Below are 25,817 nucleotides of genomic sequence, written 5' to 3' on the forward strand. Positions count from 1 at the left end.
CATTCAGACGTGGTATGGAGGGGCATGGGGTCAGCACACTGCTCTTCCAACAATTGTCAGATTCCCAATCCTTCAAGCTGCTACTTCCCATTGCAAGAATGACTGCATCCCTTTTCAGTCCTTTCGTCAAGGAAAAATATCTGACTGGAATTTGCAAAATTGCAGTGGTCTGTTAACTACATTCAGATAATTTATCTGGTATAACACAGTCTGTAAGTGTCATACAACCCCATATTCAAGTCCTTCTATAGCACAAAACACTGATCTGATACAGAAGTTGGGCACTTTCAGTCATAACACAATTTTCTTGTAGTTAGTTGTGTTAAATAATGAAATGAAATGTAATGTACATTTTAAGACCTATACTGGCATTAAAATAAGCTCATTTGTTTATTGCTAACACCTATACTATTACATATAACTGTATAAGTCATATTCATTCCAATATTGTCTTATTATTACTGGTAAAATAACAGCCTTGCATAAAAATTAAATAAACTTTTGTTTGTAGTTGCAGGATGTATCAACTGAAGTTTTAGCTATTCGAGCAGGGCTCTTACGTGTCCTTGAGGAGGGTGGTGAGTCAGATCATGGTACACCAACACCAACACCATCTCCTGTACTTGGTTCCAGTAGTGAAGATGCAGAAGCTACACTGCTGGAGCTATTACGCTTAGAGAAGTGGGGTGCTGCTCTTTGCCATGCAAGGCAGTACAGGTAATAACTGACAGTAGTCATATGTTGAATGATTTCCTTTTTAAATTGTATTTGCAGGTGGTTTTACTTTATAAAATATTTGGTCCACTTCTGTATTGATAGGAAATGATAGTGGTGTCCCACTATTTCCATTCTGAATGTAAGTGACTAAGATACAATCCGCTATGTTCAAGAAACAAGCTCACAGTTAGTCCATGAACATGAAAAGTAAGCTCTGAATCCCAGACTCTCAGGGAGGAGATTTCTTTCTACAAGAGAGAAATGGGAAAGAAAATAATACACCATGGAAGTTGCGAAATATACATTTATATGTATTTTATTCTTGTTCCTTTACATTTATAATGACAAAGTCACTGCTAAGAGATAACAATGCCTAACAACAAAAAAGACAACATGTAGGAGAAAATGTACAGCATTTATGTACAGTGCACTCACAAACAAAAGAATTTCCTTCTGTGTACATTAATACTGGATTCAAACATTCATTGATTTAACATCATGTAGGATAATCTCCAGGGATGTAGAATGAGTCAATTTGTACACTAATAGATAGAAGCAGTCACCGTAGACTACTTCTGTAAACAACAGTAACACAAAATTATGACTAGTCCTCATGTTCTCATCAGGATTTAATGGGAATTGCTTCTAAATTACTTTATATATATTTATTGTCTCAAAGTGAAATTTATTTGAGAAGAATAATGAATTGTGAAAAAGAACTGCTGGCCACTAATTGTCTTCAGGAAGCAAAATGTGTAGTACTGCCGATAGAGTAATAAAAAAGTAAAGGAGAGATACTTCCTGATATTCTGTCCTGCTCAGCAGGGGTAAAAACTGCTACTTGCTCCTGTGGATACACCAAATCACAAGAATATGAACACATGTTCCTATAAGTACAAAACAGACTGGTTTGATGATGTGCACTAAAAATTTCCGAACATAGCAAAGTTGACGTAGGTACACAACAGTTCCAAATTAGTAACCACTCAAGACTGGAGAGAAACTAAGTCAACTTGGCTGTGCAGTGGCATGATACAAACAGTTATCAGGTACAGCAAGGAATGAGTTGCACCGTGAGCCCAGGGCACAGGCTCAGGGGCAGTCACCACTAGGTGGTGCCAAGTGACACACACATCTTGGCAATGGCTCCCATTATGACAGTGGGCCATAACCACCACTCACAGCCTTAGTACCTCTGACAAGTCCACATTCATGATAGGTGAATTATCTGAATCACAGTCGGATACAAAACCCCTCCCCCCTTTAATGGCCATATAGGGCTGAAAATGGCCTTACCTAAGCCAACTACATTGAGGATGATGAAAGGGGGAAACCAGAATCCCTGCCAATGACTCGAGTGGCATGTCCTCTACAGCCACAGTGGGAGATGGCACCATCTGCAAGGATTGAGGCCCAGTAATGACGTCTGGGGCACAACTGAGGAAGTGGCCTTTGCATGTGGCAGGGGTGGTACCTAAGGGTTGTTCTCCATTGGCATCTCATCCCAAGAACATGCAAGGTCTTGTGATCATTTAGAGTGGGTGGAACCAGTGGTAGGAACAGGAACCATGCATGGGGAGGTTACCCACTTACATCACTCCCATTGCTTGTCAGTATCTGCTTCCCGTCAACACCTCGCTCTGGGTTGGTGATGGAAGGAGTAGGCCCAGAGACTGGTGTGGTTTTGCGATTAGTCCACAGGTGTTACTCCATCTATGTCTGAGAAGGGTTAGGGGTGACAGGTCATACTGCGGGCGAAGTTGGTTGTCATGACAGGTCATACTGCTTGCGAAGTGAGAGCTGGGATGATAATGTGGCTGGATGCAGAGGCACAGAGCCCACACCACCAAATGCAGGTCAAACAGGGTACTTGGTCAATGCCTGTGCAAAATCTTGGCCACGTCCATTGACAGATGCGGACTGGTACATGGCCAGGAAGCTGATTGGTGCATCCCTTGAGTTTGCCAATGTCAAGATTTTTTTCATCTGCGATTTGAAAGTCGTGACCAACTGCTCAGTTTTCAAATTGGAAGAGCGTTGATAACATTATGTCTACAAAAGTCTCAAAACACCGAAGCCGTAAATTATGGGTCATTGTTGGAGACCAATATAGCTGGGGCACCTCTTGTATAGCAAAGATAGTAGGTAAGGCCCAGACTGTGGTCTCAGAGGATGTTGTAGACATCCACAGTACAAGCCGGAAATTCAAAAGGGCATTAACAGACAACAATCGCACTGCTCCCTAGAAGGGGCTGGTGAAAATATACATGTACTCTTTGTTGTGGCTGGTCAGAGTGTGGCCATGAGTTAAAACATTTTACTTGGCCAACTGATTACGTTCAATGGTGGCATCTATGCCTGGCCAGTACACGTGACATCATGTCATTGCTTTCATTGGGTACATTCTCCAGTGTGCAGTGTGGAGGTATTGAAATATGCAGGGATGGCACGCTGGATGGACAACCTTTCAACATTCTGTGTCATCCGTGGCTACAAAATGTTTCCTTCTGTAACATTAACTCTGTGCCTGAGGGAAAAATAAGTGTGCCATTGTGTGTCCGCATCTTTAGACAAATGTTCAGGCCAGCTGCACCACAGACAACACCCTGTAAAGGAGGAGGCTCTGGTTTGTCTTTGCCAATATTTCACCTGCTGTAAAGGGAAATTCATCAAGGGTGTGCCACTGGTTCGTGTCCAAGGCAAAACACAGTGTTTGATGTCTGCAAAATCAACATCAGGGCCACACAGTAAATGAGACATAAGTGTAGTTACTATGAAACAGTGCCCACCACTGCAGCCATTGTGCCGTTTTGTCCAGAAGTTTTGTGTGAGTGCCAGACAATGGCAGAGGAGTTTGTGATCCATAATCAGATGAAACTTGGTACCATAGTGGTAGACATTGAACTTCTGGACACCATAAATTTGCCCAACATCACTTTTTTGATCTATGAATAATTCTACTGTGCTGAGTTGCTAGATGTAAACACAATAGATAGTTCCATGCCATCGGCAAATTTGTGTGACAAGACAGCATCTGTGGCCAGTGTCAACCGTTTACCCAGCAGGAACATTGTCAAACAAGGGTCCAAGCTAAGGCACTTTTTAAGTTGAACGAACATCCATTGACATGCCTCTGACCACACAAACAGAACACTCTTTTTATGTAACTGGGTAAGCAAATGAGAAATATGAAGAGGATTTGGAATGAACGTGTCATAATAATTGACTTTTTTCAGAAAAGACTCCAATTCTTGAAGATTCTTAGGCACTGGTAAATTAATAATGGCAGTCACATGGTCTTGCATGGGTGTAAGCCATCTTTGCTTAATATGTGGCTCAAATACTTGACTCTCAGCTGAGAGGAACTACACATGGCAAGATGACAATGTAGGCCATTGGCTTACAGCTGCTCATACAGCAGTTGTAAATTGCAATTGATGCTTCTGCTTGACCCCCCCTTACTAACAAATCATCCAAATAATTGACACAATTAGGGATGTCCTGGATGAACTGTTCTAGATACCTCTGAAAAATTACAGGGGCACTAGCGACCCCAAATGGCAGTCTGTTATAAGTGTACATGCCAATCACTAGTAACTGTTTTGTAGGCTCATCAACAGGTAACTGAAAATATGCATCAGCGAGATCAACTTTTGAAAAATAGTGACCTTCCACCAATTTAGCTAACAGTTCCTCTTGCATTGGGATTGGTTTCAAATTAACATTTGATTGGGCATTAAAGGTAGATTTAAAATCACCACAGATCCGAAGTGACCCATTAGGCTTTTGTACAATAACCATAGGCATTGCTCACTGATTAGACAAGACTGATGAGGTAACACCCAGATTTTGCAAATTGTCTATTTCTGACTTAACTTGTATGTGCATAGTGAACGATATTAGATGGGCTCTACAGAACTTAGGCACTACCTTATGCTTCAAAGAGATGTGTGCCTGTAAATTCACAGCACAACCTAATGTAGGTGCAAACAACTGTTTGAAATTTTCACACAATGCACCCAGTTGATTTACCTGATCCTGAATTTGGAACCCAAAAAGTGCAAAAGGGTTGAGACCAAAAATGTTAGTCATCTAAGAATTAAACCACAAGCAAGGTTCTACATCTACATCCATACTCCACAAGCCACCTGACGGTGTGTGGCAAGGTTAGTTGCCAAGCTACATTTTTGTACTTTGCTTGCTACAGCAGGATCAACTGGCCATTCTACATCATCATTTGGAGACATTGTGCAAGCAGCAGTGGGAAGCCAATGCGCCACTAAGTATCCCCATTAATTAGGGGCGCAGCCACACCAGTATCCAGCGGGAATTCTGCTGTCTCCCTGTCAACATCCAGTTGCAGCATGACACACTGCGATAGGCTATTTACAATTTGTACAGAAACCAGATGGCAGTTATAAGAGTCAAGGGGCATGAAAGGGAAGCAGCGGTTGGGAAGGGAGTGAGTCAGGGTTGTAGCCTATCCCCGAAGTTATTCAATCTGTGTATTGAGCAAGCTGTGGAAGAAACAAAAGAAAAATTTGGTGTAGGTATTAAAATCCATGGAGAAGAAATAAAAACTTGAGGTTCACCGATGACATTGTAATTCTGTCTGAGACAGCAAAGGACTTGGAAGAGCAGTTGAACGGAATGGATGGTGTCTTGAAGGGAGGATATAAGATGAACATCAACAAAAGCAAAACGAGGATAATGGAATGTAGTCGAACTAAGTCGGGTGATGTTGAGGGTATTAGATTAGGAAATGAGACGCTGAAAGTGGTAAAGGAATTTTGCTATTTGGGGAGCAAAATAACTGATGATGGTCGAAGTAGAGAGGATATAAAATGTAGACTGGCAATGGGAAGGAAAGCATTTCTGAAGAAGAGAAATTTGTTAACATCGAGTATTGATTTAAGTGTTTCGAAGTCGTTTCTGAAAGTATTTGTATGGAGTGTAGCCATGTATGGAAGTGAAACATGGACGATAAATAGTTTGGACAAGAAGAGAATAGAAGCTTTTGAAATTTGGTACTACAGAAGAATGCTGAAGGTTAGATGGGTAGATCACATAACTAATGAGGAGGTATTGAATAGAATTGGGGAGAAGAGGAGTTAGTGGCGCAACTTGACAAGAAGAAGGGACTGGTTGGTAGGACATGTTCTAAGGCATCAAGGGATCACAAATTTAGCATTGGACAGCAGTGTGGAGAGTAAAAATCGTAGAGGGAGACCAACAGATGAATACACTAAGCAGATTCAGAAGGATGTAGGTTGCAGCAAGTACTGGGAGATGAAGAAGCTTGCACAGGATAGAGTAGCATGGAGAACTGCATCAAAACAGCCTCAGGACTGAATACCACAACAACAACAACAACAACAACAACAACCACTTTGAAATTTAATTAGTACATTTTAAGGTTATTTGCTGTTAACTGCTGGTCAAGAATTTCCAAATTTTGACACTTACAAAAGCCATGATATCAGAATTGATTAGCAAATGTAAGTGTTAATAAATAGGTATCTGAAAATTTTCTTATGTTATTTTTAATTTTACACATTTACTTTAATCAGCATTCTATTTTTTCTTTAATGTTTATGATCACAGGAAGTAAGGGAAAACTAGCTAATTGTCATCAACAACAAATTCTTCCTTTACATAATTTTATTGTTACATCACATCAGTAAATATGCTGACAACATTCAATACTCAAAAGCTAATTTTACTTCAGGTTTACTTCCATTAAAAATAAAGACAAATAGCCACATGTGAAACCAAATTATGAAAAATACATCAAATCTTATTGTGATTCTCCATAAACCTTTCATTCCAGTTCCAACAAGCCATACACACACATTATCCTCTCCTCTCTCAATAGTCCACCTCCTATTGACCTGTCAGTAGGCCCCAGCCAATCACTTTAGTTCTTCATCAATTGCTGCCCTCCAGTGAGACAAACTGGACTCATCCGTGTAACATGCGTACACATTATGGCATTTCAAGTTCCATCCTTGAACATGAGAGATGGATAGATTGGAAGAGGATAAAAAGGAGGACCAGGTCACTCAGACCCCATGATGAGAGCGATCCACCTGTATTGCAGATGAAACAGTGAGTCCAGAATGGGATATAAATGTTAGGGAAAGGATAGATTACTACCCACCACATAGAGAGGTGTCAAGTTGCAGGCAGGCACAATGAAAAGACTACCAAACATTTAAGCTTTTGAACAAAAAGTCCTCCTTCAGAAATAGAAAATGGAAGGTGACAGCAGAACACAGGAAAGAGGAGAAAGGAAAGGACAGACAGTGAGTAAAGTAATGTGTTAGTGAACAGTAACAAAGGAAAGCAGCACTGGTTTGTGAGATGGAAGGAAAGCTGGTAGGCAAAATCAAACTGTTGAAAGTTCAGAATGGAATGACAGTAATATCATGAAAAGAATAGTTTGGGGCTCTCTGTCATTCAGTGCCTTCTCTGTGTGGTAAGTAGCAATATGTTCATGTCATGATATTGTTTTAGTCAAGATGAAGGTAGACAAAGATGAAGGGACAGGGATCAGAGAGAGTAGGTCAGACATGGGACATTTGTAAGCTCTGTGCCAGCTTCAGTCCACAGTTGATAGAAGAACAGAGTGAATATTAGAGACAGATTGGAGAAGAGAGGTGAATAGTGCAATTACAAATTATGGAAGAAAAAAAGAGTCATTATACAAGATGTTTATTTTGACTGAAGACATTGAAATATCTCAAAAGATACTTATCAGATCAAAAAAAGTTATAATTCCATTTTGTTGACCCCCCATCCCAGGCCGTGTGTGGGTGGCAGGGGGAAACCTTAAAATCTTCAATGAGTACCCCTGCATTTTATTTCAGATTAAGATCCTAAGGCGAAATCTACATATGTTTTGTGTGAAGAATTTTCTTCATTTCACCACATATGGTGTTTTAATGTGAGTAATAGAAATGGGTACACAATTGTAATTTACAGCATTCTACTCAATGACCCTTGAATACCCAGTGGCACATGGGACCCCACCTCCATTCTGTGATGGTAGGACAGGCCAATATCTCATAACTTCTAATTGGAAACTCTATTTGCAACATATATTTCTGTGGCATATTAAACAGGGAACTACTCGATTCGCCACTGTGGCCATGGCTTGAGGCGAACGCTACTCTTGATTTTCCAATTAGAGTAAGTGTTCAAATGTAGTACCACCCTCTTCAATACACTTAGTGATTCGCTTTTCAAATGACCATACACAGAATAGAAGCATACCTGCAGGAATGTCGGCACAGGCATTTCTGATGCAATCAATCTTCACGGCCTGTTGGTACTTGCTGGTATATCTTACCTTTTAAATATCACCACAGAAAGAAATCCAGCAATATTAAATCTGGTGACCTAGTGCACAAATTAATAGCATCACCTCTGCTGATCCACCGGCCAGTGTAAACAGGGATTAATATTTCCCATGCATTAGTTGCGTAATGCGCTGGGCAACCATCATACTGAAACCACGTCTTGTCGAACATCCAGGGCAACATCCTGTTCCAGAAATGTTTAATATTTGCATCGCTTCAATATGGTGTCAGTAATATATGCACCAATGGGTGTGTTCCCCATAATACCACACCATACGTTAACTGACCAAGGACATTGATGGGCAACTTGCTTTAACCAATGGGGATTGCTTTTACTCCAGTAAGCTTGTTATGCTGGTTAATGCTACCGTGGTTTGTGAGTGTAGACCCATCAGAAAATAAGACCTTGACAAAAAACGTAGGAGTCGCTTGCATTTGTTGATGTGCCTATTCACAGAATAATACCTGATTATGGAAATTGGCATCATGAAGTTCTTTATGTAGTGACACGTGGTATGGATGATACGATGATGCAGTATTGTGACAATACTACCTACAGACATACTAGGATAGTGGTGTAATTGCTGGGTGCATATCCATGGGTTGTGGTGCACTGCCACTAGTACAGCTATTTCATTACCTTCACCTGTAAACCATTGGCCTCATTTCTTTTTGCCAGTCTGTACGCTGCCATCAGACATAAAGTGTTCACAACCTTGTAAGAGAATAAACAAGAGTAAGCTTTCTCTGGAAAATGCTTGGCATTCAAGGCAACAGCAGCCACAACATTTCTCCTACATTCTCTGTAAATCTTCTTCTGTCATTGCAACGTTCATCATCCACTAGCACATCTGTTCTCCAAATGCTAGGTAGATGTGCAGGCAATAAACAGTGTGCAAGTATTGTAATGTTCAGAGCCACTATCTGTTCTACATCTGCACAGTACATGAGCTCCAGTTGCAGTGCACTGCCTGTTATGATACGTTGTAGTTCACTAAAAGGCCATGGTGGCACGTCAAGTAGTCCATTGTTTGATATGTCAGATGAATATAACATTGTGAATGGGGTTTCCAATTAGAAGTTATGAAATACTGGCCTGTCCTACCCTTGCAGCATGGAGGTGGGGTGCCACGTGCCGTCAGATATTCTAGTACCATTGAGTAGCATGTCATAAATTACAATTGTATACCCATTTATATTCCTCCAATCACAGTGCCATCTGTGCTGAAATGAAGACAATGCTTTAGACAGAATGTTTGTAGATTTTGTTGTTGAATAATAACCTGTAATAAAAATTGGGGGTTCCCATTGAAGGTTTCAAAGTTGCCACCCAGGCACTGGGTGTGGTGGCAGGTTGACTGTGGTATCATTGGATGGTCCACTGTGAGACAAACAAATTGGAATTATAACTTTTTTGATCTGATGTGTAGTTTTTGAGACATTTCAGTGTCTCCAGTTAACTGGGCACTATATACATAAAATTCAAAGGAAAAAAGAGAGCTGGTGTGTGTTACTAGAGATTAAATCCAGGAGTGTGTCAGGATGCAATGACTTGTTGGAGGACAAGTTCCCACCTCCAGAGTTCAAGGAAACTAGTATCAGGTGGGTGAATTCAAATAGCCTATGTGACATAGTAAGCACACTTTAACTATTCAACTACATGTTTTATGTAATACTTCAAATAAATCATTTATGCTTCTTTACTCATAACACTGTTGGCTGTCTATATACTGGCAGTTTAACACAGTTGGCTGTCTATATACTGGCAAAGTCAAGATCTGTTTAATATAATCATTAATGTTAAGCAGAATCTATATCCCTGATCCCTAGCCAAAGATTCTGGTGCACTGTAGAACAAGGAGCTCATGAGATATCTTTTTTTAATATCTGGGGATTTTCCTATCTGATGTCTGATGATGACAACTTGTTACGGGTTAACACTGTTGGCTGTCTATATACTGGCAAAGTCAAGAGCTGTTTAATATAATCATTACTGTTAAGCAGAATCTATATCCCTGATCCCTAGCCAAAGATTCTGATACACTGTAGAACAAGGAGCTCATGAGATATCTTTTTTTAATATCTGGGGATTTTCCTATCTGATGTCTGATGATGACAACTTGTTACGGGATTTTGCACCAGAGTGTAAAACTCCAATCTGGATCATAGCAAGAAATGCATACTATATATGGAAATGATTTTTACCTTTGGAAGTGTGGTTGTGAATTTCAGAGTTCATCCTAAATTAGGTCTTGTCATTAGCCAGAATACCATTGTTTTGGCGTGGCTTAGACCCATGAAGAGCTGTCTGCAAAATGTCCAATTAACTTTACACAATATTCTTACTCCACACCTTTTTAGAACATCTATCTTTTGGCCTTAGTCGCATTGCCCTAGAAGGTTACACTGTAGAACAATATTGAGTAAAAGTATGTACTGTATGCTAGCACTCCCATATGCAGCTCAACCCAGTGAGAGGTATTTCTTGGTCCAAAGCAGGAAGAACTGAGCTTTTTTGTTAATTTGCTCATGTGCTGGTTGCCACTCAGTTTACTCATATTATCCATCCAGATATCTAAAAACACCGCACATGGAGCCTCATTCATTGTGTGCTTTTTGGCCTCTATTTCTTTTTCTTTATTTGGAGCTGGATGACATGAGTCTTTGAAAGATTATTGTTTGAAAGATTATTGTTGAAACTATACTTGTGCCATCAGCAAACATCAAAGTATTTGAAGAGTCCTCCAATGTCCCAGGTAAATTATTTATGTTGACCAAGAACAGGTGAAGCCAAGCATGAAACCTTGCAGCACACCGTATTTAGTGTTTCCCCACTCTGAGTTTAGGCTTATTTATGATGTCATTTATTAATGGGACACTCTTTTTTTCTGTTGCTAAGATAGAGGTCATTCATGTGAAGGAAATGTTTCTTGTAAGCATGTTGTATTTGCGCAAACATGGCGTATAGACAATTTTCAAACCAACAAGGAAGATCAAAGAGTGTCATAGATCGGCAAAGGAGAAAAAGGACCCACTTGCAATGTCAGTAATATACCGTATACCAAGCACATGCGGAAAAGTTTGTCAGAATGATTGGACAATCAGTCAACACCAGGATAAAAGAACATAAGTGACATTGCAGATCTGGGCAGGTGGAGAAATCGGCCGTGGCAGAGCACGCACTGAGTGAGACCAACCACGTAATAAAATTCGCTGACATGGAAGTTCTGGCTGTTGAGAAGCACTATCCCACGCGCTTGTTCAGAGAAGCTGTAGAAATACAAAAACACATGAACAGTTTCAACAAGAAAGAGGAAAGCATTAAGGTAAATGGATCCTGGCTTCCCGCACTGCAGCGAACGACCATTACAGGTAGCAAGAGGAGAACCGCACCAGAAATGACCGTGGAGAAGCCCAGAGACGTTGGTGCACCAGGTACATATAGTCTGCGGCCGTGAGCTCAGCTCCAGTTCACCACCAACAATGGAGGCTGAAGCTTTGACAGTGCCAGCCAATCGTGCTGGCGAAATGTCAGTAAAATCATTAGATGAACATTGGCCGAAGACCCCCAGACAGAAGCCAATAGGCAGTTTGTCAACATGTGGCCACGAAAGCCTTAACAATTTTGTATGTCTTCTTTAGTTCCCTTAATAGAATTTTATGGTGTACACAGTTAATGACTTTGGACAAGATCACAGACAATGACAACAAAGTAATTTTTCTTGTTTAGTTCTACCATAACTGAGTTCATGAGATCACATATCGCTTTCTCAGTAGAAAAGTTTTTAGGGAAGCCAAACTGAGTTGATATTAAAATGCCATTGTCAGAGATGTGGTTTGGTATTATATTGCAAGCTGCCTACACAAGAATTTTGTGGATATGGGAAGGAGGGAAATGAATCTATAATTAGAGGTCACTTCCTTATCTCCATCTTAATAAGTACAAGATTTTAATACTTGATTGAAATTGCAATAAAACCAGAAGAGTTTCTGCTTCTCAGTGACACCGCAATTTTCATGATATCTTTTAACAGACGATTTGGTAAAACAAATGTTTGATGGTGGCTGTCTGTCTCAGTATGTCTAAGGTATCTGCTTTTGATTGTCCATTTTTGTCCTTATGTTTTCAGCTACTATTTGGGAGAATTCATTGACCAATTAATTGAATTAAATGTCATCTGTTTATCTTGCTACTGTTGTCAGAGTGTTGAATGAATCATTTACTTTACCAAATTTGTTTCATATCTAATAGTGGTCCAAACTGCCTTTTCTTTGTTGTGGCATTGTAAAGAATTTTTGATATTGCTTGAAGTGCCCCTTTAATTCTTGATTAGACATAGTCTTCTGCATTAAATAAAGCTCTCTTATTTCTGGCACAAGATACACTTATTCCAGACATTCCCCATACTTTCCCTAGGTTTCCACTGAACTGATTCCTGACCCATTGCAAGGGAAAACCAGTTTCATAATGTTGACAAAATATTTTTAGAAAATAAATAAATTTATTGTCTGTGGATTCAACAATCATGATTTTGTGAAATTATATAGTTCCCTTCTTAGTTAGAACTGATTAATGGTAATGCTTTATTGCTGCTGTTGGACTGCCATAATCAGGTGAATTATTTCTTATGGGACACACATGTATTTCAGGAAAAGCAGTTTAATTTAGAAGTAAATTATCAGTTACTGAATGGTGTGAAAATTGGCAGTTGACCTTCAGTAACGAAAAGTGTGAGGTCATCCACGTGAGTGCTAAAAGGATTCCATTAAACTTCAGTTACATGATAAAAAAGTCAAATCTAAAGACCATAAATTCAACTATATACCTAGGAATTACAATTACGAACAACTTTAATTGGAAGTAACACATAGAAAATGTTGTGGGGAAGGCTAACCAAAGACTGTGTTTTATTGGCAGGACACTTAGAAAATGTAACTGATCTACTAAGGAGACTGCCCACACTACCAGATAGCACTGACAGAGTACATCGAAAAAGTTCAAAGAAGGGCAGCACATTTTGTATTGTTGTGAAATATGGGAGAGAGTGTCACTGAAATGATACAGGATTTGGGCTGGAAATCATTAAAAAAGGGCATTTTTCATTGCAACAGAATCTTGTCACGAAATTCCAATCACCAACTTTCTCCTCCTAATGTGAAAATATTTTGTTGGCACAAACCTACACGGGGAGAAATGATCACCACGATAAAATAACGGAAATCAGGGCTCATACGGAAAGGTATACGTGTTCGTTCTTTCTGCACGCTACATGAGATTGGAATAATAGTGAAATATGAAGGTGGTTCAATGAACCCTCTGCCAGGCACTTAAATGTGATTTGCAGAGTATTGATGTAGATGTAGATGTAGCCTCTACCCAGGGAGCTCTATATGGGCATTGCCATCCCTTGACTACTCCCTACGAGGATGATCTTTGGGTCTTTTAAGCCTCTGGCTACTACTAGGCCTCAACTTGCACTTTTCCCCTGTCTTGTCATGGTGTTCTTCAACTCCTTCAGGTGGCTGCACATACTTGTCCTCATGCTACATTGAAGCTGTTGGATATTTCTAGATCAAAACTAGCCTCCCTGAAATTTCTCTTAAACCTCTTGCCTGATTTGGCAAGTTTGATCATACTCCACTTGTCTAGCCTATTGATTTTACTGCTGCCAGCTGCAGCTCTCTTTTGCCCTAAGTATGTCTGTGTTACTACCGGATCAGCTTTGAGTTTTAAGTTCAACTGTTCCTTGTCCTTGTTCTACTTACATAGGAATAATTAACACAATTGGCATTGTTGTGATTTATTGCTTTTCAGTTAGTAGTTAACAGTTTTGGTATTGGAACATGTATTTTCATGAATACTAACATATTTAAAATGTCTTAAATTCATCCAATAAAGTGTCTCACATAATAGGAAAATTTTGTGTATCTGTTGCAGTTATTTTGCTCAGACTGAACTGATTCTCTAATGTACTGTCTAGCAAATGAAGTATTAAATGTGGCCGGCCGCGGTGGTCTCGCGGTTCTAGGCGCGCAGTCCGGAACCGTGTGACTGCTACGGTCGCAGGTTCGAATCCTGCCTCGGGCATGGATGTGTGTGGTGTCCTTAGGTTAGTTAGGTTTAAGTAGTTCTAAGTTCTAGGGGACTGATGACCACAGCAGTTGAGTCCCATAGTGCTCGGAGCCATTTGAATTTAATAAATGTGAGGAATCAAAACTGTGAACTTTTATGGTGTGTTGTGCATATGGTGTAAGGGAGTTTATGTAAATCAGTTTATTTCCTTGACAAATATACTTTACTTTACCTGTTCGTGATGAGTTACTTGTGTTGAATAAAATATATATTTCTTTGTCATGTCATTGTAATCTGCCCCTCTCTCATTCCCTCATACATACACACGCAAATGTCTTCAAATCCTCCTTGTTGCATCTTTCCCTTTCTTTATTCAGTATGTATCAGTTGAAATAGAGCAATTTCTCTAACCAGTAAACCACTCATTTATGGACATGAAAACTGTTTAACATGGAGTCTGAACCATCATTGGATTTGACATTATACAAATACAAATTTTACCATATTAAGTGCTTAAGAAGAACTTAGGGCCCAATCAAGAAACGAATATAAAAGTGCTAATTTATGTGTCAAACACTTACTCTAATCAGTGTAACACCTTCCATCAATTTCAGTGTTTCTAGTATGGTACATGACTTCTTCTAGCATTCTGGTATCTGCCAGTGCACATTTTTTTTTTCAGCCAATTTGGGTTGAAAAAATGGAGGATTTGTTGTGGGACATTGTGGAATATATCTACTTCAGCCCCTATAGTTTTACGAAGTTCTGATATGTGGCAGTGCTATACGTATCCCTCAAAATGACATCCATAATGAAGGTTCATTCCAAGCAGAGAGCTGCCATTGAGTTTCTTTTGGCAGGGAATCTTACCATCAAAGACATCATAGACACTTGCAGAATGTTTACAGAGACCTGGCAGTGAACAAAAGCATGGCGAGTCATTGAGCGAAGCATCTATCACCGTTGTAACAATGTCACGCAAACCTGTCTGATCTACCATGTGCTGGCCAGTCGCACACAGCTGAGAGTCCTGCAATGTTGGAACGTGCAGACACTCTCATTCGAGGTGATCAATGAATCACAATCACAGAAGACTAAAAAGAGCAATGAAGGACCATCTATTCTGAATGGCGTGCTTCTCATGAGACTGATCGTGACAATTTCTTGTCAGATGTCATCACAGGTGATGAAACGTGGGCTTGTCACTTCGGACTGGAAAAAAATAGAGTGGCACCACCACCACTACTTCTTGTCTGAAGAAAAAGTTCAGAGCTGCATCCTCAGCTGGTAAGGTCATGGCAGTGGTCATCTGGGATACCGAAGGAGTTATTGTGTTTAATGTTCCCCTCATGGTGCAGCAGACAACTCTGAAGTGTATTGTACAGGGTGATTCAAAAAGAATACCACAACTTTAAAAATGTGTATTTAATGAAAGAAACATAATATAACCTTCTGTTATATATCATTACAAAGAGTATTTAAAAAGGTTTTTTTTTTCACTCAAAAACAAGTTCAGAGATGTTCAATATGGCCCCCTCCAGACACTCGAGCAATATCAACCCGATACTCCAACTCGTTCCACACTCTCTGTAGCATATCAGGCGTAACAGTTTGGATAGCTGCTGTTATTTCTCGTTTCAAATCATCAATGGTGGCTGGGAGAGGTGGCCGAAACACCATATCCTTAACATACCCCCATAAGAAAAAATCGCAGGGGGTAAGATCAGGGCTTCTTGGAGGCCAGTGATAAAGTGCTCTGTCACGGGCTGCCTGGCGGCCGATCCATCGCCTCGGGTAGTTGACGTTCAGGTTTCATAACTAACCTTTTTCGTAGGACTCTCCATACAGTTGATTGTGGAATTTGTAGCTCTCTGCTAGCTCTGCGAGTCGATTTTCCTGGGCTGCGAACAAATGCTTGCTGGATGCGTGCTACATTTTCATCACTCGTTCTCGGCCGTCCAGAACTTTTCCCTTTGTACAAACACCCATTCTCTGTAAACTGTTTATACCAACGTTTAATACCCCACCTATCAGGAGGTTTAACACCGTACTTCGTTCGAAATGCACGCTGAACAACTGTCGTCGATTCACTTCTGCCGTACTCAATAACACAAAAAGCTTTCTGTTGAGCGGTCGCCATCTTAGCATCAACTGACGCTGACGCCTAGTCAACAGCGCCTCAAGCAAACAAATGTACAACTAAATGAAACTTTATAGCTCCCTTAATTCGCCGACAGATAGTGCTTAGCTCTGCCTTTTGTCGTTGCAGAGTTTTAAATTCTTAAAGTTGTGGTATTCTTTTTGAATCACCCTGTACTACTATCAGGCAACTGACGAAATGACTTCAGCATGTTTACCGCTATGACAATCCAAATGAACTTCTTCTTCATGAAAACACAAGTCTACACACCCAAGAGGAGCTCACAAAACTTCATTTGACTGTTCTTCCTCATGCACCCTATAGCCCAAATATTGCAGCTTCTAGCTGTTTGGCCTAATGAAGGATGCTCTCCACGGGAAGCAGTACATGGGTGACTGGGAGATTATTGATGCAACAAGATGGTGGCTCTGATGTCGACTAGTAGTGTGGTACCATGTGGGCATACAGGCCCTCCCAGTAAGGTGACATAAGGCTACTGCATTGAACAGATGATTTTGAAAAAGGGTTTTGTACCCAGGAGAGTGGGCAATAATATGGTGCATTGGAATCCTGAATAAAACCAACCTGCTTTCACAACAACAACAACAACAACAAAAATTGTGTTACAATACTTATTGAATATCCCTTGTATTTTATGTACCATTAAGTGTCTATTAGTTGTCATGGAATATTGTGAAGGGCATTATTGGTGGCAGCTCTGCTCCAGCCTTTCAGGGATTCTCTCACAATATTTATGGAATTATATATTTTTTGAGAATAAATCAGTATAACTAAATCAGAAATACCGTTCAGGACAAAAGGCTTCACTGCAATAAGAAATGATTCCATGTTGATGGGCTATAATACACATCACGTATAGACCCTCTTACTTCCTTGTCATGTTACAGCTGACGCCTCACATTTTTTGTACCTACTGTCCATAAAGTATACAATAGTTTCCTTGAAACAAGTTTTATCAAAACACACACACACACACACACACACACACACACACACACACACACACACACACAGCAACAGTCAGTAACAAAAATCATATCGGATATCACTCAATGATGATTCATGACAATGTGCTGTAGTAACTATGGGTCAACTAACTTGCAGATTCTTAAGGATGCACCCAACCTTATAACCATGTAGGAATGTGTGCCTAGTGATCCATTTCATTTCTCTGTTGCATAAAAAAGTAAATTAAAAAAAGAACAAGACCAACAGTTCATCAGTACATGGATTTAAGGAAAAGCTACTGTGTGTGCAGGGCGGGAGGCATTGGTAGTGGCAGTTGGGGGGACAGGGGGGGGGGGGGGGGGGGTGGTCGTGCTTGTATGTTATGGGTGTGCACACACACATTGCATGAATGTGAGCAAACATGCACACGCCTATGCTCGCTTGGATGTGGGCATGCATATGTCTGCATGAGAATGTGATCTGTCTCCATTTTCTGTATGTTGTTAACTCCTGCATTGTAATATTTACTACTGTCAGATTGAAACTGACTCTTACATTCTTTCTTTGCAGAGGAGCATGGTCAGGTGACATTTTTTCTTCCATGCAAGACGATGATGACATGTCAATAATTTTGAATGTGTACTTCAAACATCTTTCCCATGAGAAACCAGGTCAGTATATGTTGTGTAGTTATTATTACAGAAAATGTTCCTGACATTTTTTACTGAAAAATGACTGTATTTAAAGAACTGGATAAGGCAATATATATTCACGTAGTGCAGGTATCTCATCCAAGCAGTGCACTTCTAACACAAACTGCTACATAGCGAGAAAAGTAAGCTAAAATGAAAGTATCGAAATCTCTTCAACTGAACTTAGAACAATTGTAAGGTCTTGTCTGTTCTGTTTTGGAGTATTGCTATGCAGTAATCCTTACCAACTAGGATTGGTGGAGGAGATCAAGAAAGTTGACAGAACAGCAGCTTGTTTTGTATTATCAAAAAATAGGGCAGACAGTGTCATGGATATAATATGCAACACAAGGTGGCAACTGTAAGATCAAGGCATCTTTCATTGCAGTGAAATCTTACTATTAAATTTAAATCACTTACTTTTTCCCTGATATGCCAAAGTCTTTTTTATTTTAATTTTCTTTTATTTTCACGGCAATGTAAAACCCTGGATGACAACATGATTTTTTAAGGAAACTAAGAATGAGGGGGAGAGTGAAAGATGGGCACTTGCCCAGATTTAGCAGTTTGTAAAAGTTGCATTTACTTATCAGAAAATGGTCACATACTGTGTGAAGCCAGTTTTTGTCTTTGCTGGGATGGGAAAACGGATGTGCATTTCTCTCAGAAGTCATACATTCAATGTCTTATTTTTGCAATCAGAATAGTCTCCACTTTCATTGTTGTGCATTATGTTCAGCATTATAATTGTTGTTTTGTGTGAACTCTGACTGAGTTTAAATAAAGTCTGTTTTTTTTAGATGCATTTGTAGTGACAAGGAGTGAACAAGATATGAATGATGCATTTAGTCGTCTAATGGAAAGCTTATACCTGGTGCTGAAGGCTGTTAATGGCCTAGAGAATCAGCTGAAAGATCACAGTGATGTAACACTTCGCAAGACTGAATGTTGATGCAAGACTGTTTTGGCAATACATCTCTTAATGCAAATTATTTATTATGTCTTAACTTATTCATCTTATTTGTGTGACATTTGCTGTAATTAAGTTTTTGCTTAAGTCCTAGTTCCAGTTCTTATTTATTATTTTTTGCAAATCGTTTTACACCAAAGAATTTGATATTGTCTAACACTGAAGTCACAAACGCTTTCTAATAATCGTAGTAGCAACTGAGTCATATAGAAATTTGTCTAGGTTCCAACTGAAAGTAAAGATGTTGCAACAGTGCACATGTTCTTGTTTCATTTTGCTTTTATTCTTTCATGTATCCCTATGTGTCATAGTCATGATTTTTCCCTTTATGTTGAGTATGTTCAGACAAAATAAGAAATAACTAATAGGTCATCAGTCTGTTGGTTTGATCACTAACAACTATATTTTCTGTGTTAAAGAGAAATGTGAAATGCTTAACCTTTCAGAAGAGCCTTTGGTCATTCTGATTTGATGTAACTGCAGCCATGTGGTGGAATATTATAAAAATTAAATTATACAACACATTGACCATTGTTCACAAAGCAACGGGAGGGGAGAGGAGGGGCAGTCTAAATCAAATCAGTACATTAGACTGAATATTAGAGACACAGAGATACTATGTTTTCATACCAATGTGTAAGGCCTACAGTGATTTATCCATGTCCAGAATGTGTACCTCTGAAAAAAATTAAAATATTGCCAGGAAGGACAATACATGGGATGGCATTCTTCATTTTCTCTCAGTATATGTGTTTATCAAACAGTCTACAGGTGTACTGCTGGTTCATAGTGCCCAACAGGCATAATATTTCAGCGATCAGACATGCCATCATTGTCATGTGCGCTGATGAATTTGGCTCCTGAGGCATGCAGCCGACTTAGATCCCCTCCCCCATGAACTGTTCCCTACGCAGTCTGAGCCCAAAGGTGTGAGTCAACGTTTGTGGTTGTTTAGGTACAGTTAATCTGTTCATCCTGGCCGTGAGATCATTGTGTTTCCTGAATGTCGTCTTATATAGACCCAGTGCTGTTTCCTAAGTCTTTTTGAGATTATAGCCACAATTCCAGTTGATGAGTTTGTCCCTGGAGCAAATTTCACTGGCCTTTCTAACAAAGTTGCCCCAGTGCTTTTAAATATGTACTAAAATACTGGTACATTCGTAGTCCATCACATGATTCTCAAACAAAATGAACTCAGTGATCACCGGCTTGTTGGAGCACATCTGTTGAGAGTACTGCTGGTGTTCTCAGCATCGATTTTCACTGGTGCACACTGGTTGTCCAATACATGTCTGGCCACATTGGCATGGAATCTGATATAACCAGGCCTTCTGCAAATTGAGGTCATTTTTGACACACACTAATAATGCCTGTATTTTATTGGGTGGGCAAAGGGCAGTTTTCACTTGGTGCTTTTTCAGTGTTCATCAGATTTCTCCAAATAATACATCAGTGTATAGTACAAAGACAGTGGCTCTCTCTTCCTCTGTCCACAGGGCAGACACACTACATCTGAGGTGGTGCATGCCTTGTGTACTAGCGGTTTAATACCCCATTCCACTGCACAGGGTGATGGCAGTTCTCTACCTGCAAACACATGTCATTGCTCATTTTTTACTATGAACAAATGTAATAGACAGCCCACTCTTACCGATGCTCATGAATTTGTATATGGTGCACTTAGAGATAAAAGCCCTGACAACATCCAAATGGAAAACCTCTTGCTTTTTCCATTATGTGGATGACACTTTCATCATCTTGCCCCATGGTTGGGGAAAACTCCTTGAATTCCTTGCACGTCTGAGTTCTGTGTGTCCCAACATCAAATTCACTATGGAGACAGAAGTAGAAAGAAGTCCACCATTCCTGGATATCATGTTCAAGATAAGCCGTTCTGCATTTGCATGCAGACAGCTGCCACCATCTTGTACAGAGGAATGGGGGAACTAAAAAAAAAACATATTACACAGGGCACGCACCATCTCATCAGACATAGTGTCTGCCCCAGGAACTGGAATGCCTCAGAACTGTGTTGCAAAGGAACAACTTCTCAGTATCCCAGATTAGGTGTGCTCTCTGCTTAACCACTACAATGCAACCTGTGGAGACAAAGATGTCGTGGAGAAAGAGGTGGCCACTGGCTGCATATCACACACTAATGCCCTACTTTGAGAAACCACACGAATACTGAAAAAGCATTGACAAGGGGAAGGCCTCAGACACGGCCAACCGATTTGGCTCAAATTTGGCAGATCGCTTATGTACAACCTAAAACGAAGGACTCTAAGGTATTTTGGGTCAACACCCCCGCAATTTTGAGGAAATCACCCCTAAAGGTTATGAAGAGTAATCAACTCAAAATTGGAGGGATTGATAGATAATTGTAAATAGAGTATTTTTCATCGTCAGGTATAGGGTCCGCAAATGCAAACTTTTCCAAAAATCGAGGAAAGAAACTTTTACAACTGCCGCTTCTCTACCTACATGGTAAACACTTTTCGCCGATAGCATGCCGGCACGGTAGCTCAGCGTGTTCGGTCAGAGGGCTGTGTGCTCTCTGTAATAAAAAAAACTGAGTCAAGGAATCCACAATGAACTTGAACTGATGCCTTGTGACGTCCGCCAATACCAAGCACAACGAACCATATAGAAAAAAAAATAGCGCAATGGCTAAGGTAACTGGCTGGGAATCAGAGAACCTGGGTTCGAATCTCAAAGAAACCTAGTGGACGTTATTCTTTTCGTTTGTATTTTTCCATATCTCAGTTGATAGTGATAGGAGGGTTAATAAGGTAAGTAAATCAATAAGGAATGGTAATAATAAGGTAGGCAAACCAATTTCCCAAATTCTGTGAGTTAGTAAAGTATTTAACTTTTAAACCTTGTCACATGAAAACAACTCCGAGTAAGAGTGCTGCGAATTCGTCACGAGGGATCACAGATAGCCAACCGCGCGACGCTTGTTTACAGCGAGGCACGGGAGAGAATGCACGCGGGGAGAGTTATGTTGTCCTGGTTGCCTCTTCGTCGTATCATAGTTGTGGACCTGGAAGAGTGAAGGTGTTCAGCACGAGCCTCATAGAAGTCAATCGGAAAGAGTTGTTTTCCGTCATCAGGCTGCCGCGAACCTCACTGATACATATAGTCATTTTTACATCATTAATGCGCCGAATGAAATTCGTTTTGTGGATGAATACAGTGTTCTTCCGTAAGTAACATATGACGAGTACTGTATGTAGTTTGTAGTGATAAGCTCGTCTGTTTATTCCGTAGTAACTAGTTATTGTTTGTTGTGTCATATCTTTCAGGTGAATAATCTGAATAATGGAGGATGTACGCCCTTCGACTAGCACTGTAATATATAGTTGAGAGCTTGTCACAGACGAAGGCAAGCGGGGAGTTAGAGACGCTGTGTTTTGGTTTGTAAAAGTGTTGCAAGACAGATGCATTATCATTGCACTACCAGAAGCAGGCAGTTCTGTTTCTCAGCATTCCAGATTGATAGGAGCGGCTATCATCGATCGATTTTTGGAGCTGATGAACAAAATTACTTTTGTTGATACTGAAGTACTATACAATGAAGACGAAGCAGGAGGTGATTCAGTGGAAGATATCCTGACTAGTGAATCGCCAAATGGTCATAACACTTTGGAAACACACCACTGGGAATATGTGCTTCATCTGTTCCCAATGAGTATTACGAACCGGTTATTAAAGGATTGAACTACGGCGCTATACCCCTTGAAGTAAAAGTAAAGGCGGTAGCGCTAGCCAGGAATCATCCAAACTGGAACTTACAAACACTGCAAAAGAATGGAGCAACAACAGCCCTGAAAAGGACGAAAGACTTGTAACTGTGGGAAAGTAAAATTTTTAAAGGAGGGACAAGATACGACAAATACCAGGCAATAAATAAGTGGACATATGACCGATTTGTCGAATCTCGTTGTCGTAACGAGAATGTGACAAGGAGAATACTTCAGGAGTAGGCTGCAGGTGCAGCGCTTCAATATACGGCCAACAAGGATTTTACGTTTGATGCATCATTACCTTGGGCAAGAAATTTCAAATCGGAGTATAAAATTCGTCAACGGCATGTCTCTAAATACTTCTCTCATAAGTAGGCACAAAATATAGAAGATATACGGAAAGTGGCGGCTCTTTTCAGCACTCAAACGGCGTCACTTATGACTGGTTTTAATCATGATTATGTGATCAACGCTGATCAAGCAGGATGAGAGTACCGGGTGAACATTCGACGCATGTTTTCGCATAAGGGAGAAAAACTAACCCTTGTCGCAGTTGGTAGTAAAAACAAACTAATGCATTCGTACAGGGCGCAGTATGCATCACAGCCTCTGGAAAAGTGTTGCCTAAGCTTTTCCTGTGTTTACAAGAAACGAATGTTATAACCGACTCATTGAAAAATGTTTACATTACCTGCTCCAAATCCGGGAAACTGACGAATGCGATTTACAGAACATTTCTTGAGAATGTTTTAAAACCATACCTTTCTGATAAAAAGTTTTGTCTAATATTGGATTCCTTGAGTGGACAAATTAATACTGAAATATATGACACAATGTTTATAGATGGCGAGGGTCAGCCGACGTGCACAGTAAAAGTAATACCGCCAAACTGCACACCTGTGTACCAGACTTGTGATGTTTATTTCTATCGCCCAGTTAAAAACTTTATTTCCAGGCTTCAGAATTGCAGTGTGTTTCTGGAAACCCGACGGGAATTGCACAACCGCACTGATGCAATAACTATCCACAGCATAATTCATAACCAACTTTCAGCACCGATTTTTCAGGCAATGATATCGTATGCGTGGTACGCATCAAAGTTAATTCCTGAAAAAGACATATTTTTAAATGTAAACCAAGATTGTTTTCCGCCGACTCTTCGGAAGGAACAGCGTAGCTGTCAAAAGATTGCATTCATTAGATGTTCTTGGAGCCGTGAATATATTTGTTTCGAATGACAAGTACCATCCATCTAGTTGTTCGAAGAAAAGTGAGGACACGTAACAGTAACTGGAAGCGCCATTGTTAAGTGAGCTGGAGTAACATTTTAGTTGTTTACTATACCAAGAGGTTTGAAAAATTTATTTGCCTACCTTATTATTATCATTCCTTATTGATTTACTTACCTTATTAACCCTCCTATCCCTAACAATTGAGATATGGAAAAATACAAACGAAAAGAAGAACATCTGCTAGATTTCTTCGAGATTCAAACCCGGGTTCTCCGATTCCCAGCCAGTTACCTAGGCAGTTGCGCTATCGGTGCTGTCGGGGAAAAGCGTTTACCATGTGGATACAGAAGCGGCAGTTGTAAAAGTTTCTTACCTCGATTTCTGGAAAAGTATGCATTTTAGGACCCCATACCTGATGATGAAAAATGCTCTATTTACAATTATCTATTGATCCCATCAATTTTGAGTCGATTGTTCGTCATAACCTTTAGGGGTGATTTTCTCAAAAATGCGGGGGTTTTGACCCAAAATATCTTAGATTCCTTCCTTTTGGGTTGTACACAAGCGACCTGCCAAATTTGAGCCGAATCGGTTGGCCGTGTCTGAGGCCTTCCCCTTGTGAGTGAAAACTGTCTTCTGTGTGCCCAATAAAACAGGGGCATTATTAGGGAGTGTCAAAGATGACTGGTTTGCAGAAGGCTGAGTTATATCAGATTTATTGTTAATGTGGCAAGACATGTATTGAACAGTGTGCACCATCAAAGATCGATGCTGAGACACCAGTGGCATACTCAACTACTGTATCTCAACAAGTCAGTTGTTGCAGAACACAAATTGCCCAAGAATCTGACAATGGAATATGAATGTACCAAGATTTTATCACATACTTCAAAATACTGGGACAGCATCATTAGAGAGGACATCAAAAAATTCGCACCGAGGACAGTCTCATCAACTGGGAGTGCAACTATGGTCTCAGCAAAGTTTTGTGAACCAGCACTGGGTCTAATTAAGAAGATACTCAGTAAGTGCAGCCATCTGGCAGCCGGGGTAGACAGAGTAACTACACCTATGCTACCATAGGTGCCTACACCAATGCCTCTGCAGCTGTCGACATGCACTCTCATGCACAGACTGCATAGGGAATGGCTTGGGGGAAATAACTTGGCTGCATGCCCCCAGGAGCTCAGTTCGTCAGTGCAGCTTCCAATTGTGCTATGTGAGATAAACAAAATATTGTGCCCATTGGACACGATGAACCAGCAGTACACACACAGACTGTTCAGTCAACAAATTCACTGATAAAAACTATGGAATCACAACATATATCCTTATGAGGAGAAGATGTAGTGCAGCATGAAGAAATTCGAGAAGCTGCACAACTGAAGATGCCATTTGCTAAGTGCTGTTACATTTCCGAAGAGATGTCATGATGAGCATGTTGTGCCAGATTTGGCTAAGATCACACGTCACATCGACTCAGTGGCTGCTATGACAATCAAGAAGCATTCCAATCTTGCCTTAGCATGTGAGAGGGTACACTTGACCCACCAAAGCCTTCAGTACAAATGTCAGTAGCTATTTACACTATATTTACAAATGGCTAATCATTTTAACTTCTGGACCTGAGATTGGATCGATGGCATCACCTGGGTGGAGCTGAGTTCACACATATAGGTTCACACATATAGGATCTCAAACATCAATATTTTTATGTCTATTTGACAAACCATCATTGGAGGCTCCATGAAAGACTGCCATCAATGTGCCTAACATGCAGCTGGCTTGCGACGCGGTTTCATTTCTGGAGAGGTGACTTAACTTTTCTCCTACCCCTAAGTTCATACAAGTCATGGACATTGTTAATACAATTGTACAGGCTGTGCCGCGAGTACCACTTGAAGCAGCTGAAGA

The 25,817-nt window shown here is 40.3% G+C and overlaps 1 protein-coding gene across 1 annotated transcript in view; it reads left to right on the forward strand.

Moving 5' to 3' along the window:
* LOC124780415 (protein furry) overlaps positions 1-19,171 on the forward strand; it is a 1,170,709-nt gene extending 1,151,538 nt beyond the window's left edge. The window contains exons 51-53 of the mRNA XM_047253778.1: positions 512-717; positions 17,831-17,931; positions 18,753-19,171. Coding sequence (XP_047109734.1) covers positions 512-717; positions 17,831-17,931; positions 18,753-18,904 — 459 coding nt within the window. The 3' untranslated portion in view covers positions 18,905-19,171. The remainder of the gene's footprint in view (positions 1-511; positions 718-17,830; positions 17,932-18,752) is intronic.
* The last annotated feature ends 6,646 nt before the right edge of the window (positions 19,172-25,817 follow it).

This window comes from Schistocerca piceifrons, chromosome 1 (assembly GCF_021461385.2).
Source record: "Schistocerca piceifrons isolate TAMUIC-IGC-003096 chromosome 1, iqSchPice1.1, whole genome shotgun sequence".
Lineage (NCBI taxonomy): Eukaryota > Metazoa > Arthropoda > Insecta > Orthoptera > Acrididae > Schistocerca > Schistocerca piceifrons.